The sequence below is a fragment of the Carlito syrichta genome, unplaced genomic scaffold (genome assembly GCF_000164805.1).
Source record: "Carlito syrichta isolate Samal-C Ts95f unplaced genomic scaffold, Tarsius_syrichta-2.0.1 Scaffold313449, whole genome shotgun sequence".
Taxonomy (NCBI): Eukaryota; Metazoa; Chordata; class Mammalia; order Primates; family Tarsiidae; genus Carlito; species Carlito syrichta.
Window position 1 is genome coordinate 227442 of NW_007257545.1, and position 14003 is coordinate 241444.

The 14003-nt window shown below is 40.0% G+C and overlaps 1 protein-coding gene across 1 annotated transcript in view; it reads left to right on the forward strand.

Moving 5' to 3' along the window:
• The window catches only part of TNRC6A (trinucleotide repeat containing 6A), a 222134-nt gene that overhangs the window by 32019 nt on the left and 176112 nt on the right, over positions 1–14003 (forward strand). Inside the window, exon 2 of the mRNA XM_008070485.2 lies at positions 304–429. Coding sequence (XP_008068676.2) covers positions 350–429 — 80 coding nt within the window. The 5' untranslated portion in view covers positions 304–349. The remainder of the gene's footprint in view (positions 1–303; positions 430–14003) is intronic.

The following is a 14003-nucleotide window of genomic DNA, read 5'->3' on the forward strand; positions in this document are numbered from 1 at the left end:
AGCATGCCACTGCACTCCAGCCTGGGTGACAGAGTGAGACTCCAACTAAAAAAAAAAAAAAAATGTGTATACCTTTTTTTGGCATACCCACACACATACACATTCAGATTGTCTTTAGTATTCCCTTTCATTCTGATAGTCTTTCTTGAATAGGGGAGAAAGGGATGAAATGAGAGTTTGCACCTAGGAGTTGCTTTTGGGTGAGTGTCTCCTAGATAAGTAGACATCACTGACTGTGTTTGGGAGGGGAAAAAAGTAAAAAGCAGAGAATCACTAATCTAATGCAACCCCTTCATTTCTCAGGTGTGAAAACTGAGGCCCAGAGAGGTGATGTGATTTGCCTAAAGTCATGCAACTAGTGGCAGAGCCAGGCCTAGAAGCCAGGTGTCCTGGCTCTCAAGACATTCCGCTGCCCGAGGAATGGAACAGGTAGTATCACTCCCACTGGGGGCCATGGGTCAATCTGTCCAGCCCAGAGCTGCCTGAGGTTCCAGCTAAGGAAACCAGAGGAAGCAGTCACTCAAAATCCTGACAAGTCGGATGGGGTTGAAACCAAAGCTGGGCAAGAGAGAGAGATTAAGGTTTGACACTCTGCCCTCATGATCCCAAGGCAGAGGCCAATGTACCGTGACTCCATGTCACCTTCTGAGGGTGGATTTATCTCCAGCCATATTATATCTGTCTCTAAACAGCTTGCCAGTCATTCTGCAACCCATGTTTTTTTTCCAGTGTAATTCACAGTGTTAGGAAAATCCATGGTCACTTGCAGAGGATGTGTGGTGGGGAACAGAAAAAAAGAGAGTCAAGAAGACCAGTTAGGGGGGCTTTGTAGAGACCCAGGAAAAAAGTGAAGAGGAAAGGCTGGCAGGTGGGGTCTACTGGGTCTGTGTGACATCACCTGGATGAGTGGCTGATAAAGTTAGTCAGCAACAATGGTGGAAAAGGTAATCTAGAAATGAAAGTTATGGCAGAACAGAAAGGAAAAAAGTTCCTGCTTTTATATATGTATATTTGCTGTTATTTTAAGAGATGTTTTTGAGTCCAGCATGGGTAAAATAAAACTACTTATGGTACTATAAGTAAGACATGACCTGTGTGTTATATATAAGCATGAGTACTAGTCATTGGTAATGTGTATTGACCCCTCTGAATGTGCTGAGTCATAGCTTCTTTTTCATTCACTCAATGATTATTTACTGAGCATTTATGTTGTGCCATGCATTGTTCTGGGCATTTGAAATATGTCAAGTGAACTAAACAGAAAACACGCTTGTGCTCCTGGAACTCAATCGGGGAAAGGTGGCCAGAGAAGCTCTTCAGTTGGGAAAAACAGTAGGAGAAAAAGCTAAAAAGAAATTGGTTAAATGGAATGGTATTATTAATCAAAGAAAAAAAATTGGAAAGAGGTATATTGATAGGCTGAGTTTGACTGGATCCCTTAGAGAAAGATTTTTAGGCTGAATATGACTGGGTCCCTTAGAGAAAGTTTTTTCCAGGCAGAGAGAACTAATGGAATCATCACCCCAGAGGCTCTGCCTGAAGCCATAGCTGTGATCTTGTGTCTCCTAATGGGACCAGATTCCTGGGTTGCAATGAAAGAGGCACCGTGGGGAAGGGCTCTAAGTAAAGGCTACATGAGGAAGTTCAGATCTGTAGACAGAGCAGAATGTACAAGGGAACATTTTAAGCAAGTCGTCAGACTAAAAGAGACACATCCATATTTTCCACAGGTTATCCAACATGGTGATGTGGGGAGTAAGCCGTGGAAAATCTAAGAGCATCTGACACCTGTCAAGTTGTCAGGCAGAGAGTAGGCATCAGTCAGTGGGCAGAAAACAGGGTGTGGTCACTGTGTTGAGGTTCAAGAAACATTTCTAACCTCTGATAGGAGCACAGTTATGTCCCATGCAAGGCATTAAGAAAGGGACTTGGGCACAGGAGGGGAGAGGGAAAATGACCTCCAAACTAGGGCATAAGGCAAGAACTTGTTTGCAGGACCTCAGTTATAAATCTGAATCCTTAGTCAAACCTGAAAATATAGCCACAGAGACTGCGCTCCTGAATCTTTAAATCCCTCTGGATTAAGAGCAGAATCCTTCCCATTCATAGGTACCACATGACTTTGGCTACAGAGGAAGTAGGATGAGGGGACAGGAAATGGGCATGGTCCATCCCCTTCATGCAAAAGGAAGAGAGAGATCATGCCTGTTGCTTCTGTCCTTTTGTCAGCAGAAAGCCCCAGTAGTGCTTTCATAGTTGCCGTGATATTGATAGTCCCAGAGAGTTCTTTTCTTATTTATTTATTTAGATTGATTGAGTTGGGATTTCACTCTGTCACCCAGGCTAGAGTGGAGTGTCATGATCATGGCTCACCACAGCCCTAAGCCCTCTGGGCTCAGGCTATCCTCCTGTCTCAGCCTCTTGAGTAGCTGAGACTAGTGGCTTGTACCACCATGCCTGGCTAATTTTTTGTTGTTGTTGTAGAGATGAGGTCTCTCTATGTTTCCTGAACTCAAGCGAACCTCCCACCTCTGTCTCCCAAAGTTCTGAGATTACAGGCGTGAGCCACCACGCCTGGCTGAGAGTCATTTTTCTTTATTTAACCCAGGTATTCACTCCAAAACTAAGATAATAGCTTTCTTAGGACTGATGATTCGGGCAGGCATAGAGTCCTAACCTATGTCTCATCTTTTGCTCTATGTGGTCTCTTTTAGCCACCACCTCCATCCACCATTCATTCTTAGTTCAAACCTCTTATCTTATTACAGCTAATTCTCTACTCCTGCTTGTGCTGTGTCTCTCTCTCTCCTCTCTCTCGCTCTTTCTCTATCTTTCTGGCTTCCAACCCTACTGCTTATTCTTCTGTTTGGAGGCTTACCTAACCCATCAGACTCGAGGCTTGCCACCATCTTGCCCTAAGTTAACATCTTTCTCTAGTCACACTCTTTAATGGACATTCCATTTGATTCCCCGCCATCCGTTGCACCCCTCCCACGTTAGTAGCAGCAATACAGTTTGGGGGGATTAAAATGTCTGGTCCACACACTGACACTGTGTTGAATTTGACTTCCAAATAATCCTGTCTCTGCACCACTTACTTTAGAATTAAAATCTGAGGGTGAGGATCTAATTGCTCAGGTTCACAACTAGCTCCTTGGATATGGCTCCTTGGGAGTGGAAGCTGAGAGAGGAAGCAAGTGCCTTAAGTTGACCCCTTGTCAGACCTAATCACAGTGGCTAATTCTCCCAGAGGAAGAACTGATGCTAATAGGAAGAGAGGTGATTCTAGATCATCATTGCTGAATAGCACAAGACCTGTGCATAACTGTAAATGTTAGAGTAACCACATTTTTTTAAAGGGAGAAAGAAATAGCCTGGGCTCATGCCTATAATCCCAGCACTTTGGGAGGCGGAGGCAAGAGGATTGACTCAAAGAAAAAAAAATTAGCTGGGCAAACAGGTGAAATTTAGTAATTTTACTAATACATTTTATTTAACTCAATATTTCTAAAATATTTTTATGTCAACATGTAATTAATACAAACATTTGGCAGCCGAGTGCGGTGGCTCAAGTCTATAATCCCAGCACTTTGGGAGGCCAAGGCGAAAGGATTGCCTGAGCCTGCGGGTTCGAGACCAGCCTGGGCAAAATGGTGAGACCTCATCTCTACAATAAAAAAAATTTTTAAATACAAACATTTGTTTTTTGAGTTTATTTTTATTTTTGTTTTTTTTTTGAGTCATGGTCTTGCTTTGCCACCAAAACTAAAATGCAGTGGCAACATCACAGCTCACCACAGCCTTAGCCTTCTGGGCTCAGGTGATCCTTTTGCCTCAGCCTCCTGAGTAGCTGGACTACAGGTGTACATCACCACACCTGACTATTTTTTGTGTGTGTAAAGACGAGGTCTCTCTATGTTGCCCAGGGTGGTCTCAAACTCCTGAGCTCAAGCGATCCTCCCAGCTCAGTCTCCCAAAGTGCTGGGATTACAGTCGTGAGCCACAATGAACAGCCAATGCAAAAAATTTGTAATGAGATATGTTACTTTTTGTTGTTGTTCTAAGTCTTTGACATTCAGGGTATATTTTACACTTACCACACAGCTCAGTTCAGACACTAAATTTTCATTTGGAACATTTGATCTGTATATTTAATTACAGAATTGCATACCCAAGTTGTTCCAAAGATAAACATTTTCCAACTACTGAGTCAAGTACCAAAAAATAATTTTCCTCTAATATTCATTTCCATGGTGACAACACTAGTTCATCTTTTTTGGAAGAATGATTTGACTTTGAAGCCAAAGCATATTGGTTTTAAAACTACTTCTGTCCAAGTTGTGGCAATTCACCGAGTCTGTGTCAACTCAGTATTAACATGGAATGTAAAGTGATGTTGCATAAATTGGAAAGTAACTCTAAAATTTATCAACATCAACAATACAGTCTTTAATTTTCTGATAGGTTTTGCAGATAATTTGCTAGCAATTACTATTAAACTATTTTACATACTGATTTATGTTAAGTTGATTTATAGTTTATGTTATTCAATCATTATTGATTTGTATAATGAAAGTTTCCATTTCAGTGTAAATTCTTTATACATTTCTAGCTAGGTCACAAGTTTTTCTTCCCTTAAAGCTTCAAATTTATCTCATTTCATATACACTGTGATATTGGTGAGAAAACATAAATTACACTGCCATTTTTGTCTTTGATTATTAAGTATTTGGCAAGCATTCCTTTTGTTTCAAGAAAATCTTGAATTGGAATTGACAGGACAGTAAATCTCTTCCACGATTCAACCAATGAACATTGGCAGAGACCCAAGATCATCACATTTATTGCTTTCTAGTCCTTTCAAAAGTTCTTACCCTGGTGATGATTCATAGCATTTGTACGTATATGCTGAACAATTTTAACAACTCTATCCATGACACTCCTCACAGAGTCTACTTCTGAAAACAGCACACATATTTTCAATATTTATCATACAGTGGAATGAAGCAATAAGGAAAACATCAGTCTCTTGTTTGGAAATTGCAATAAATCCAGATTTTTGACCAAAAATGGCTGGAGCACCATCTGGCATGACAGAAAATAACTTTTCCATATCTAACTGAATTTTTTTTGTCAGATGCAAAAAGTTCAAAAAAATCTATGCCACAGTTTTGTTTTGTTTTGTTTGCAAACCATGAATTGATCATATTTCTTCATAAATTTGGAAGACCTTTGAGAATAAATATACCCAAACTGTTAATTGAGCAGTATGTCATGGCATGACTTAGCTAAAATTTTCTTTTTCAAAATTTGAATTAATTTAGCTTTGAGGTTTTTTTACTCTATTGTTTGGAGACTTCATTGAAGATTGTTCACTTTCTGTAAAAGTATCTTTTTAGTCTTTTCCTCATAATTTTTTAACAAAATCTTCAAAACTGAAATAATTTATTTTGCCACCTTCCAATAAAAATTGTGTGTGTGTGCTTGTGTGTGTGTGTGTGTGTGTGTGTGTGTGTGTGTGTGTGTGAGAGAGAGAGAGAGAGAGAGAGAGAGAGAGAGAGGTGGACACCTGCCTCTCTCAAGTCGTTTACTAGTTAACCAGAATTATAATCTCTCATCCTGATAAAATCTATTTAAATTTTTTGTTCAATGTTTTATTCTGATTTTAGGTAGTTCATTTCATCTGCTTTCTAAATTGTGGTAAAATATAAATAACATGAAATTTACCATTTTAACCATTTTGAAGTGTACAGTTCTGTGGCATTAAGTACAGTCACATTGTGCAACCATCACCACCATCCATCTTCAGAACTTTGTCTTCCCAAACTGAAACTCTGAACATATTAAACACTAGCTCCTCATTTTCTCCTTCCTCTGCCCCTGACAACCACCATCAATTTTCTGTTTATATGAGTTTGGCTATTCTGAGAATTTCATATATGTGGAACCATACAATATTTATCCTTTTGTGACAGGCTTATTTCACTTTGCATAATGACTTCAAGGCTCATCCATGTTGCAGCATGTCAGAATTTCCTTCCTTGTTAAGGCTATATAATATTCCATTGTAAATACATGCCATATTTTGTTTCTCCATTCATCTGCCAATGAGCATTTAGGTTATTTTCATCTTTAGGCTGTTGTGCATCATGCTGCTGTGAACATGAGTGTACGAATATCTGCTTTTACTTATTTTCTGTATAAACTGAGTTAGAGTCTTATTCTGTGCCCGGGGCTGGAGTGCAGTGGCACGATCACAGCTTATTACAACCTTGAGTTCCTGGACTCAGGCGATCCTCCTGCCTCAGCCTCCCAAAGGTATGAGCCACTACGCTTGGCCACAACATAGACATATTTCTTTCCTTTTCCTTTCCTTTTTTTTTTTTTTTTGGTCAGTCTCATGCGGACTCAACCTGCTAGGCTCAGGGGATCCTTCCATCTCAGCCTTCCAAGTAGCTGGAACAACAGGTGCGCACCACCAGGCCAGCTAATTTTTTTGATTTATTGCAAAAACAAGGGCTTACCAAGTTGCCCAGGCTGGTGTTGAGCTCCTGGGCTCAGGCAATCCTTTCTTCTCCACCTCCCAAAGCTGGGATCACAGGTGTGAGCTATCGCACCCAGCTAGAAATACCATATTTCTATGTTGAATCGCCATGATAATTTTCACAGCAACTGTACCATTTTACATTCCCATGAGCAATGCACAAGTGTTGTGGTGTATCTCCACTGTCACCAATACTTGTTATTTTCTGTGTTTTGTTTTTGGTAATGGCTGTCCTAATGAGTGGGAAGTGGTATCATGCGGATTTGATTTGCATTTTCCTAACGACTAGTAATGTTCAGCATCTTCTCATGGGCTTCATTTTTCCTTTTTTGAATGTTGAGAGAAAACTGCTTATCAAATTTGGACAACTTATCAAATTCACTGTGTTTTTGCTGAAAATGTCTCAATATTTTCTACTGTGTTATCTTAAAATTTTTTTCACACAGCTTTTTTGTTTTGCTCTGCTACAGCAAATTGCATTAGTATCCATCAAGAAATTCATGGCATATCCTCTTCCAATTTCTTGGGTTTGTTCTTTTTTTCCCTCTTTTTCTTTCTTTCTTTCTTTCTTTTTTTTTAAGTCAAGATCTTACTCTGTCACTTAGACTGGAATGCAGTGGCGCACTCACGGCCACCGCAGCCTCAACCTGCTGGGCTCGGGTGATCTTTCCACCTCAGCCTTCTAAATAGATGGAGCTCTAGATATGGGCTACCATGCCTGGTTCATTTTTTTATTTATTGCAGAGATGAGGTCTCGCCAAGTTGACCAGTCTGGTCTCAAACCCCTGGACTCATGCAATCCTCTTGTCTCTGCCTCCAAAGTGCTGGGATTACAGGTATGAGCCACTGTCCCTGGCCAGTCTCTTTTAACTTTTGTCACAGCATTACTATCTGCATCTCCATTTTATTCTGCATCTCTTGTCTGCATTTAAGTTTTAAATTGAAATGTAAATGTTTAAATTTTTTTGATACATAGAAAATAATTGAATTATAATTAAAGTAATATATAATTTGATTTAATTAACAATAGTGGTACAAAGGCATTATGAAATCACACTGCATAAAATATTCACACAAACACATTACAATGTTATATTAATGCAGAGAAAAAGATCATTCGATCTGAGTCAGTTGACGCCAATTAGATAGGTGATATGTTCACACATAATTCTAGAAAACATTCACAAACATGGCATGTGCACTGACAATATAACAATAATATTTTATGTGACACCCTTATGAGAAAGAAATACATTCCAATCAAAACAAAACTGAATTTCATAGAAGAATATGTTACACTGATTTAGTTATGTTTCTTTGTTATTGAGTTGAAGTCTCACTCTGTCACCCAGGATGGAGTGCAGTGGCACGATCACAACCACCGCAGCCTCGACCTGCTGGGCTCTGGTGATCCTTCCACCTCAGCCTTCAAGGAGCTAGAACTACCAGTGTGCGCCACCATGCCCAACTAATTTTTTTTTTTTTTTGAGTTGGAGTCTCACGCTGTCACCCAGGCTGGAGTTCAGTGGCACGTTCATGGCCACCATAATCTCAACCCGCCGGGCTCAGGTGATCCCGGCGGGCTCAGGTGATCCTTCAGCCTCAGCCTTCTAAATAGCTGGAACTACAGGCACGCACCACCACACCTGGCTAATTTTTTGATTTATTGTAGAGATGAGGTCTCGCCAAGTTGCCCAGGTTGGTCTTTAACCCTTGACTCAAGCAATCCTCTTGCCTCTGCCTCCCAAAGTGCTGGGATCGTAGGTATAAGCCACCCTACCCAGCCCTGATTTAGTTTTGAAATTTTAAAAATTAAGTAAAGCTAAAATAGTTGGTTCCCCATTCACATTAGCTACATCTGTAGTGCTACATAGCCACATATGGCTAGTGGCTACCATATTGGAGAGTGTAGTTCTAGTAATATAAAACAACAATAAATTTTCTGAACAATTCCACTACGCAGTTTCTTTCCTAAAGAAACTTCACAAGCCAAGTATGGTGGCTCATGCCTATAATTCCAGCACTTTGGGAGGCTGAAGCGGGATGATTGCTTGAGCCTAGGAGTTGGAGACCAGTCTGGGCAATAGAGCTAAAACCCATCTCTACAACAAATTAAAAATTAGCCAAGCATGTTGGCACACACCTGTAGTCCCAGCAACTCAGGAGGCTGAGGAAGGAGAATTGCCTGAGCCCAGGAGGTCAAGCCATTGCACTCAAGCCTGGGTGATGGAGGTTGAGGTGAAAGGATTGCCTGAGCCCATGGGCTCGAGACCAGTCTGGGCAATTTGGCGCAATCTCATCTCTACAATAAATCAAAAAATTAGCTGGGCATGGTGGCTCATGCTTGTGGTTCCAGCTGCTCGGAAGACTGAGGCAGAAGGATCACCTGAGCCCAGCAGGTCAAGGCTGTGGTGGCTGGGAATGTGCCACTGCACTCTAGCCTGGGTGACAGAGTGAGACTTCAATTCAAAAAATAAATAAATAAGTAAAGTCTGGGTGGTAGAGTAAGACCCCCAACTCAAAAAACTAAAAAAGAAAGGAAAGATACTGCATAGGTACACAGATGGTATATAAGATGTTTCTTACAACATTGTCTGCAAAATCACTAACCAGAACAACCCACATATCAATCAACTGATTATGGCAGCAAAAAATTGTGATGTATCTACTCTAAAGGATTTTATGCCACAATTTAAAAATAGACACAGGGTTAGATCTCTAAGACATGGTACTAGGTAGAAAGGGAAAAAGCAAACTGTACAATGTGACATCATTTTTAAAAATATATGATGTTTTAAAAATCAATAGTAGGTAGAAAGGAGGACACCAGAGAGTGGCTCCCCCTGTGCTTCTGTGAGGGAGAGAGTGAACTTAGATTAACTTGGATTTAATAATGAAAATGCAGGCCGGGCATGGTGGCTCATACCTATAATCTCAGCACTTTGGGTGACAGAGGCGAGAGGATTGCCTGGGCCCAGGAGTGGGAGACCAGCCTGGGAAAACTGGCAAGATGTCATCTCTACAATAAATCAAAAAATTAGCCAGATGTGGTGATACCTTCCTGTAGTCCCAGCTACTTGGAAGGCTGAGGAGGAAGGATCACTTGAGCCCAGCAGGTTGAGGCTGCCGTTGGGTGAATATGCCACCGCACTCCTGCCTGTGCGACAGAGTGAGAATACGACTCAAAAAAAGAAAAAAAGAAAACTGTGTGTATGTATTACTCACATAATTAAAATGTATTTAGACAAAATACTTTAGTAAAATAGAAGTCTTGCTAAAAGTGGAAAGATGAACAAAGAAACCAATTAAATTGAATTAACTGCAATACAGATTATATGGTAGCTAGATAAGTATTATCACATGGTATAAATTGAAAATGGGAAATTCCAGAGATTAAAATTAATTTATGAGGTTTTTCTCCACCAGGGTTTTGGCTAATATCTAGGTTACCCATCCATAGCTGCTATTGCATTTAAGCCTCCAGACCAGGGTACCGACTGGCATCCAAGCCACTGACCTCAACATTTTCCAGCACACCAAATTGTTCTTTTTTTTTTTTTTTTGATTTGGAGCCTCGCTTTGTCGCCCAGACTGGAGTGCAGTGGCCACTCTCGACCACCGCAGCCTCGACCTGCTGAGCTCTGGCGATCCTTCCGCCTCAGCCTTCCAAGTAGCTGGAACTACAGGTGCACGCTACCACACCTGGCTAATTTTTTTTTTATTTATTGTAGAGATGAGGTCTCGCCAAGTTGCCCAGGTGGGTCTCGAACCCACGGGCTCAGACAGTCCACTCACCTCAGCCTCCCAAAGGCGCGGGATTACAGGCTGAGCCACCAAGCCCGGCCCAAATTGTTCTTATAGCCCTTATTCTCATATCCACTGTTCTTTTACTTTGGCTTTCTTCTTTTGTTTCCTAAGTGTATATGCTGATTAAGTGGTAATTATTAGAAGTTGAGCACAGTGGCTCACACCTGTAATCCCAGCACTTTGGGAGGCCAAAGTGGGAGGATTGCTTGAGTCCAGAAGTTTGAGACCAACCTGGGCAAAATAACGAGACCTCGTCTCTACAAGAAAATCCAAAAATTAGCCAGGCATGGTGGTGTATACCTGTAGTCCCAGCTATCTGGGAAACTGAGGCAGAAGTGTCTCCTGAGCCCAGGAGATTGAGGCTGCAGTGGCTGTGATTGTGTCACTGCACTCCAACCTGGGTGACAGAGTGACACCCCAACTTAAAAAAAAAAAAAAAAAAAAGGTGATGATTATTAGACAGTTAGATAACTGGATCCAACAATGTACCTTTTCTAAGGAAGAAAGGGAACAGAGAGGGAAAAGTCAGTGTGTGTTTGGGATCCTCAGTTTGCCCTTCTTTACATTAGAGAAACCCAGTTTTAAATGAATAGTATTCACCTGCTATCTCCCCATAGATAAAGTTTACTCCAGGACCTACAGAACATGGATTGATAACTTAATTCTTATTCCAAACTCAAAAATTACCCTTGCATTACCTGACATTGATTGACTAAATACATTAGTCAACAAAGAAGGTCGGACTCGGTGGCTCAGTCTATAATCCCAGCACTTTGGGAGGCTGAGGCAAGTGGATTGCCTAGGCCCATGGGTTTGAGACCAGCCTGGGCAACTTGGCGAGACCTTGTCTCTACAATAAATCAACAAGTAGCCACATGTGGTAGCCCATGCCTGTAGTTCCGGCTACTTGGAAGGCTGAGGCAGAAGGATCGCCGGAGCCAAGCAGGTCGACACTGGGTTGGCCGTGAGCGTGCCACTGCACTCCAGCCTGGGTGACAGAGTGCAACTCCAACTCAAAAATAAATAAAAATAAAAACAAAGACAATGACATTCGAAGACAGAATGTTCTCGAATGTTCTTGAACTTGGTTTAAAAGCGCCCTGAAATTGAAGCTTCTTAGGAGCAATGGCTTCCAACCATTTCTTAAATTGAAATTTCATTCCACTTCCTAAAATTCCAGCCTTTTACTAAGACAGGATTATGGGAACTCTGAACTATCTAAGCAGAAGATGTGTGTCTGAGAATAAAACTGAAATGAATGAATCTATTAAAAGTAGAACAATGCCAACAAAGACAGCATGATTCACACTGCAAATGACAGGAATGAAAAATGCACAAGGGGGCATTAACCTCAGAAGGACAAACACAATGACAATGATGAGACTTGATACAACAAAAACAAAAAGACAACCAACCCCATGGAAAACAAGCCCTTCACAACAGATTTTTAAAATCTAGCTGCATGATGTTGCCAAGAGACAAACATAACACAAAATAAATCAAAACTGTTAAGAGAACGGGGGATGCTCTAAAATATATCAGTAATACAAACATGAAGGAAACAGAATGGTAATACAGATTTTTAAAAATACATGTATTTACGAGTGTTAACACATTAAATGAATCTATATATTGCTAGTCAGAGCAACTTAGAAAATGCCAGAATGCATAATAGAGCTAGACAGCCACAAGCCATAACTACAACATGCATAATGGCTAAGCTCAACACCTTGATACAGCTTTAGGATTTGCAGAATTTTTTATAATACTTTGTAAGACAATCCATTGTAATTGCAGCTAAAACTTAGTTATACTAATTTTAGAGGAAAGAGGACACATAATTGAATGCATTTTGAACAGAATATTATTTCATAGTAGATGGTACAGAGCCCCCAAAAGATAATAAGTAACGTTTACGAACATCTATGAGGTAAAAAATAAAATAAAATTTTAGAAGCAGTGACAGAGAGGAAAAAATGATATTGTCAGAGAATGTGACATTCTGCTTCGTGAGTTTAAACTACTTCCACTATAATCACTATTTATTTTTATTTTGTAGGACTTGGGTCAGGAGAAAAATCTTTTAAGAATTATCCCTGACTCTAAGAGACTAGACATGGTTTTTATGTTGGCTGAGAAAAATTCACCTTCCATGCCAAATGTAGCTTACAACATCGAGGTGTTAAAAGAAAAAAACGTTGAACAAATTGAATTTAACAGAGTTTCATTGAGCAAAGACAATTCGCAAACCGGACAGACTTCTAAACCAGAGCAAGCTCGAGAGACTCTAGCACATATGCATAGTGGAATAAAATTTATAGACAGAGAAAGGAAAGTGACTTACAGAAAACAGAAGTGAGGTACAGAAACTGCTGAATTGGTTACAGCTCGCCATTTGTGTTATTTGAACCCAGTTTGAACAGTTGACCACTTTTAACTGGCCAAAACTCAGTGACTAACAACACAAGAGTAGGTTAGTCTGTCTACATATCCAGTTAGGTTACAGTTCACTCTGTGAAAGGTTGCAAAGAAACCTCTAGGTCAAACATAAAATAAGCAAGGATTAGCCCCATATGGGCTAAACTTAATTTAACAGAGGAAACAAGCAAAATTCTCTATAGCAAACCTCTAGTAAGTGCTATTTCCTGTAGCAAACATTTATAGTTTTAAGAATGGCACTATTAAAACCAATCTCTGAGTTTAAGAAAGCTCCTTGCAGTCAGGCTCGGTGGCTCAGCCAATAATCCCTGCACTTTGGGAGGCCGAGGCGAGCAGATTGCCTGAGCCTGTGGGTTTGAGACCAGCCCAGGAAACTTGGTGAGACCTCGTCTCTCTACAAAAAGCAATAATTAGCTGGGCATGATAGTTCGCCTGTAGTTCCAGCTACTTGGAAGGCTGAGGCTGAAGGATCACCTGAGCCCAGCAGGTCTACACTGGGGTGGCAGTGAGTGTGTCACTGCCCTCCGGCCTGGGTGATGGAGTGAGACTCCAACTCAAAAAAAAAAGAAAAAAGGAGTTGCTTATTTTTCTTAGTTATCAGAGTTACACAAAAACTTAATTTTATAATGGCATGAATTCATAAAAGTATATATTTAATTATGTAATAACTGCTATGTAAATATATTTTAACATGTTTTTAGAAAGAAATCTATTTAGACCAAAGTGTTTTGTATTCTCAGAAGAGTTTAAGTCAAAAGCTTTTTCACTTAGAGCTTTTTATTAAGTGCCATTGAGTTTATTGCCCCAAACTTAAAGCAAGGCTGAGTCAAAAAATATGGGGATTAAAAGTAATTATTTCTATAGAAATATAAGAATTATTGACAAAACTAAAATTGAGCAAGAGATTAACAAGCTATTCTCATTGTGACAGAACAAAATACTATAAGAAATTAGAATTTACATAATGGAAATAATATATGTTAGATACTAGACACAGATCAAGAAATACATATGCTTTTCAAACATACATAGAACATATATTAAAAAATGAAAATCCATCAGGTCAAATAAAAACTTATATCCCAAAGGCAGACATTGTACAAGTCAGATTATCTGATAAAAACAAACTATAAATAAATAACATCAGGCTAACAAAAAACTCAAAATAAAGAGCTCTTAAAAGTCATCCATATAAATTACTTTAGGAGAAAGA